The sequence below is a fragment of the Bison bison genome, unplaced genomic scaffold (assembly GCF_000754665.1).
Source record: "Bison bison bison isolate TAMUID 2011002044 unplaced genomic scaffold, Bison_UMD1.0 scf7180017864480, whole genome shotgun sequence".
Classification (NCBI taxonomy): domain Eukaryota; kingdom Metazoa; phylum Chordata; class Mammalia; order Artiodactyla; family Bovidae; genus Bison; species Bison bison.
In genome coordinates, this window is record NW_011495040.1 from 2,374,899 (window position 1) to 2,380,963 (window position 6,065).

At 57.1% G+C, this 6,065-nt stretch overlaps 1 protein-coding gene across 1 annotated transcript in view; it reads left to right on the forward strand.

Moving 5' to 3' along the window:
* The first annotated feature begins 2,648 nt into the window (after positions 1-2,648).
* ATOH8 (atonal homolog 8 (Drosophila)) overlaps positions 2,649-6,065 on the forward strand; it is a 43,187-nt gene continuing 39,770 nt past the window's right edge. The window contains 3 exon segments of the mRNA XM_010862202.1: positions 2,649-3,639; positions 3,642-3,706; positions 3,708-4,055. Of these exon segments, the coding sequence (XP_010860504.1) occupies positions 3,300-3,639; positions 3,642-3,706; positions 3,708-4,055 (753 nt within the window). The 5' untranslated portion in view covers positions 2,649-3,299.

Genomic DNA, 6,065 nt, shown 5'->3' on the forward strand with positions numbered 1-6,065 from the left:
GCGCACTCCGAGACCGGAGGCAGATGCTGCGATGCAAGGAGTCTGGGCAGCTGTGCCAACCCAGAGGCCTGAGGCCACTGTCACTCCAGCTTAGTGTTGTACATGCAGTCTCACCCCAACCTCATGCCAGTTCTGGGAGACGATACTATGATCCCCATTTTACAGAGGAGGAAACTGAGGTTCAGAGAGGAACTCAGCAGTTCTGGGGAGGAGGACTTGGCTTTCCCCCCATCTCTGCTACTGACTGGCTAGATGTGTGAGGAGTGGGCTAGCTGGGGTCTCAGACTCTGTTTGGGAGCTGGCAAATATAAAGGGCATGAAAGTGAAAGATAGTGTTAGTCATTCAATCAGGTCCAACTCTTTGCGACCCCATGGACTGTAACCCTCCAGGCTCCTCTGTCCATGAGATTCTCCAGACAAGAATACTGAAGTGAGGGCTTCAGCAAAGGTTTCCTGGGAGACAGGGAGGAAGGAAAGAGCAGCTTGTGGATCTTAGTTCCCTGATCAGGGATGGAACTCAGGCCCCCTGCAGTGAAAGCACAGGGTCCTAACCACTGGACCATCAGAGAAGTCCCAGAAACAGCAGTGTTTCAGGGCCTCACAAACCTAGGGGTTCAGACAGGACCTCAGTGAAGGACAAGCCGAAGCAATTCTTGGGAGTGAGCAGAGGCCAGCAAGAGTGACAGGGCGCTGTGATGACCAGCCAAGGCTTACAGAGAGAGGAGACTGAAGCCAATCATCCAAGAGCGAGAAGAATGTTCTCTTCAAAGGGCCTGGGGCTGGTGGGGAAAAAGCAGGAGAATAGGGGCTCCTGTCTGGGGCTCACCCTTGGTCTTCAGGAGAGAGGTAAGGTATGGGAAGATGCTGGGTGTCCAGGGAAGTGGGTGCCTCAGGAAGCAGTCACTGTATCATGCTGGGACCGATTCCCGCCGTGGGAAAAAAATGAGGTTTTGCATTTACTATTGCCAGGTGGCGCTAGTGGTAAAGAACCCACCTGCCAATGCAGGAGACAGAAGAGACAAGGGGTTCGATCCCTGGGGTTCGGAAGACATCCTTGAGGAGGAAATGGCAACCCACTCTGGTATTCCTGCCTGGAGAATCCCATGGACAGAGGAGCCTGGCGGTCTACAGTCCATGGGGTGGCAAAGAGTCAGACACGACTAAGCACATATTTCAGCCAGCCATAGTCAGAAAATTGCATGCTTTCGTGTGTGTGTTCCTATGTGTATGCAGACATATGAGGGTATGTTTGATGTCAAAGTCCTCTTAAATCTGTGATCTCTTTTTATTTCCCTAACCACCTTGAGAGGTTGGCTGCACAGAAATGTCACCCTCAAGGACAGATTCAGAACTCCAGTGGGATGAACTGTCTTGTCCAGGGTCACAGGCCTTGAGAGTTGAAAAGCCAAGCACAATCTACGCTCCTGCCCCTGAACTTTCTGCCTGGACCCCTCTCCTACCTTCCAGGACACTGCAAGGCACAGGCTACTGAGTTATCTACCTCCTCACACCCTTAGGTCATTCTCCCCTAGACAAGAGGAGAGAGAGAGAGAGAGAAAGAAGGCACTCCAGATGAACCCTGAAGAAAACCCCCACTGGGTTTGGTGGGTGTAGGGGGTGGGAGTGAAGGACTGAAACCAGAAAGACAAGGATTCCAGTGGTTGCAGAGGTCAGAGCCCCAGGCCAAGGTCGATCTTTTCCCAAACTACTTAAAGCACCCATCACCACCTTAAGGAGAAACTGCTACAGAGAAAGGCCTTTGAGGAGTAAGTGCAGGTCCTTGGGACAGCCTCTGGGGTGGGGGAGTAGGGGGGCTGGGGAGGGCTTAGTGAGGGCCAACTAGCTTGACCTTCCCACTCCCCTCCCCAGAATCTCCAGTAGGATGGCACTGAGGACCAAGGGTCTGGGAAGTCACTCTCTGCCCCCTGCCAGTAACGGCAGGCACCTGCAAAGCTCTCACTTTGCACCAGGTTGCTCTGAACGCTTTGTACATACAGGGTCAGTTAACCCTCGCAACAGTCCTGGAGATACAACTGTTACTTCCATTTTACAGACGAGGAAAGGGAAGCACAGGGAGGTTCAGTGACTTGCCCAGTGTTACTCAGTCTGTAAGTGGCAGAGCCGGCCAGGAAATCTGCCTCTAGGAGCTATTCTGCCTCTGTTATTAATAGTAATAATAACCAAAGCTTCCATTGGACTGGTCCCTCCCATGTGCCTGGGGCTTAATTTCTCACAGCCACGCTGTGATTTAGGCGTTGATGTTCTCCAAATTTCTCATTTCATAGATGAGTAAATCCGGGCTTAACGGGCAGCCTGGGGTGAGGTGACTTCAGATTCTCACAGATGCTGCGTCGAAATCCGAAGCTTTCACCATGATAGGCCTCTTTAAACTCGCTGCGTGACCGTGGGAAAAGCCCATTCCTTTTTGGAGCCTCAGTTTCCCTGTCGCTTAGGCTTTCTGCTCCTGGTTCCCCTTTGCTCCAGCGAGTGACCCAGCGAATGGGACTGCGGTGCAGGGGTCCTGAGGGTCCTGGGCAACCCCAGAGCCTTCCTCCTCCCCTCAGCCCCCAATGACCTCACCCTCTTCCAGGAGAAGTCGCCGTACATTTTCTTTCTCGCCTGGCAAGCTGGGGTAGGGTTGGGGGGAGGGCTGGACGTGGAGGTGCTGGGTGCGGAAGGTCACCGAGAGAAGGCCTAGCTCCGATTTGGGGAAGGGCCCAAGGGCCCAGAAGCCATGTGCTCGGGAGCAGACTGTCCTGCGGGAAAAGAGAAGCGCCCGGGACTCGAGGAGGGGGCGGGGAGGGAGAATCGGAGGAGGCAGGTTCTGGGCAGAAGGGCTGGGGGTGGGGGGAGGCAGAGGAGGCAGAGAGGACGCGGACAAAGGAGGCGGCCGGCAGCCCAGCTGTTTTGAAAAATGCTTCCTGTTTCTTTAAAGGCGCTCGCGGCTCGGGCGGCCGGGGCTGGGGAGGCGGCGGCGCTGACTGATCTGGGGAACCGGGCTTCTGTGTAAACTGAGGCTAAACAAACACAGATGGAGCGCAGCGGGCGTTCTCCAGAAACGCTGGCACGGCGGCAGCGACTTCAGATGACACTCTGAGCGCTCCGGGAACGGACAGCCCGGCGGCGCAGCTGCCCCGGGGCGAGGGGGAGAAAGGGAGGGAGGGAGGGAGCGAGCGAGCGAGCAGGGGGAGAGCTGGCGACTCCGAGGCGCTGAGCGCGGCGGCCGCCCGGGCAGAGCGAGCGCGGCGGGCGCGCTTCCCGGGCAGCCCCACGCCCCTGCCTCGCGCGCTACCCGCGCCATGAAGCACATCCCGGTTCTCCAGGACGGGCCCTGGAAGACCGTGTGCGTGAAGGAGCTGAACGGCCTCAAGAAGCTCAAGAGGAAAGGCAAGGAGCCGGCGCGGCGCGCGAACGGCTATAAAACTTTCCGATTGGACTTGGAAGCACCCGAGCACCGCGCCACCGCCACCAACGGGCTGCGGGACAGAACCCAGCGGCTGCAGCCAGTCCCGACCCCGGTGCCAGCCCGGGTGGCGCCGGCCGTTCCCTCAGGTGGGGGCGCGGACACGGCCGGGGAGCGCGGGGGCGCCCGGGCGCCGGAGGTCTTGGACCCGCGGAAACGCGGCTTCGCCCTGGGCGCAGTGGGCCGGGACTCCCCACGCCGCCTCCGCCGCCGCCGCCTCCTGCGCCCCAGGGCCAGGTACCTGGGGGGTCCCGAGACACAGCCTTTCCGGGAGCCGGGCCTGCGTCCCCGCATCTTGCTGTGCGCACCGCCAGCACGCCCCACGCCGTCGGCGCCCCCGGCGCCCCCAGAGCCCTCGGTGCGCCCCGCGCCCCCCACGCGCCCTGGGGAAAGTTCTTACTCGTCAATTTCACACGTAATTTACAATAACCACCCGGATTCCTCCGCGTCGCCTAGGAAACGGCCGGGCGAAGCCACCGCCGCCTCCTCGGAGATCAAAGCCCTGCAGCAGACCCGGAGGCTCCTGGCGAACGCCAGGGAGCGGACGCGAGTGCACACCATCAGCGCAGCCTTCGAGGCGCTCAGGAAGCAGGTACCGGCTCCCAGCCACACACCCTCACTGCGCTTGGGGATGGCTGTGGGAGTGGGTGGGCAAGAGGCTGGGTGGGCAAGTGGTGGGGCGGGCGGGATGGGGTGACTTTAAGGAGGATGAGGGTGCGGATAAAAGGGCAAGTAATCCCCGCCTGGTCGGTCCCAGCGCCGAGACAGGTATGGGACCGCCTGGGGCAGCGACCTTTGCCACACTTTGGTATGGGTCTTAGTTTGCAAAGTGAGGATGAAGGTTAGAGATCTCTAGCCCTCTTTACTGCCACTTCCATCCCCTTTGGGGTGACCCTGTCTGCGAGTCTGACTTCAGCCCTCATAGTTCACTTTTATGGCAGCGAATATTTGTCTCCCGGAGTCCCTTGGGCGCAGTGAGGAGTGGAGAGGGGAAATGTGGGAATCTGTCTCCGGTGGGTAAGGGCGAAGACCCTTACCCTTCTGGCAGACCCGGAATGCTGCTGAGGGGTGGTCCTGGTTTTGCCAGAATATAAGTGTTCTGTCTTCCGGGGGAGCCTGTCGACCCCTTCTCAGCCCCCGCCTCCCAGCAGGGTTGTCCCTGCCCTCAGGTTGCTTACACACTCTGCACCCCCCCTCCCCCACTCGGTGCCCTTAAGGACCCTGGCTATAACCCTTCCCCAGGAATTGGCTGGAGAGAGTCTTTCCTGGAGATTCCCCTTACTGCTGACCTTCAGCGCACATGGAAGAGGCAGGTCTGCTGAGCAGGAACTGGTTGATAGGGGATCTTCAGAAACTAGTTCTGGAATGGGTTAAGGGCTTCTTAGTTTAGGGCAGGTGGCAGCTGTCCTCACCAGACACTGTCTTCTTGGGAGGATGGAGAGGAATAGTTGTCCAAGAATTCCCTTAGTGGGGAGTGGCAGTTTTACAATTCCACTTAGACAAGATTGAGACTGCTCAGGAGTTCTAGGCTGTTCATTTTCATAGAGCAAAGAGAGATCTAAGAAGTGTGTGGTAAGTGCCATCTGCCTCCACTCCACACAGGGCATGGGGAAGGTTGAGGGGATGGGTGGATGTGACTGTTTTGAATGGTCAGGATTTCTGCCTGCTCTGCAGCTGACTTCCTGTGTGACTTCAGGAAAGTTATTCACCCTCTCTAGGCTTTAGCCAGTAACAAAGGATTTCAGAAAATATGATATTTTTTTATCACACTCTCTCTGCCTCCTCCCGTGAGTGGGTCGGGCAGTGCCTGTGTTCATCCCTGGGAGAGAAATTGAACTCCTGGGGAAAAGAGGCTCTATGACTTTTGAGCCAAAGTGTCTCACTTGGGAATGGGTGAGCTGATTGGTCAGTGAAGTGGAGTGGCGTGGAGGGGTCAGATAGCAGTCACAGACAGTTGGGACCCTGGGCAGTGGGCCAAGTGGAGAATTCAGTCTCACTTTCAGGTAGCAGCCTGCTACCTGCCCCTCAGGATGGAAGGCTGAGATGACAAAGAGATGCCTGTCCACCTGCTCACCTTGAAGCTAGGAAAACCCCCTCAGATTGGGGAGGTCACATGCCCAGAGCATCACAGCTGGTGAGCAGCAGGCCAGGGCTGGCACCCAGGTCCTCTGACTGCCAGTTCCAGGTTCTTTTTACTCCTCCAGCTGCCTCTTTCGATGCTGAGAAAATATTCATAGTCTCTGTGTGCTCAACTGCATCTTATTTGTCCAGTGGCTTTAACTTCTTTTAGTAATAAATTCCATCTTACCTGATCTTAACATCCCTGTCAGTTGAATTAGCTTTCCACTTCAGTTCAGTTCAGTTCAGTCGCTCAGCCGTGTCTGACTCTTTGCGACCCCATGAATCCCAGCACGCCAGGCCTCCCTGTCCATCACCAACTCCCAGAGTTCACTCAGACTCATGTCCATCGAGTCAGTGATGCCATCCAGCCATCTCATCCTCTGTCGTCCCCTTCTCCTCCTGCCCCCAGTCCCTCCCAGCATCAGAGTCTTTTCCAGTGAGTCAACTCTTTGCATAAGGTGGCCAAAGTACTGGAGTTTCA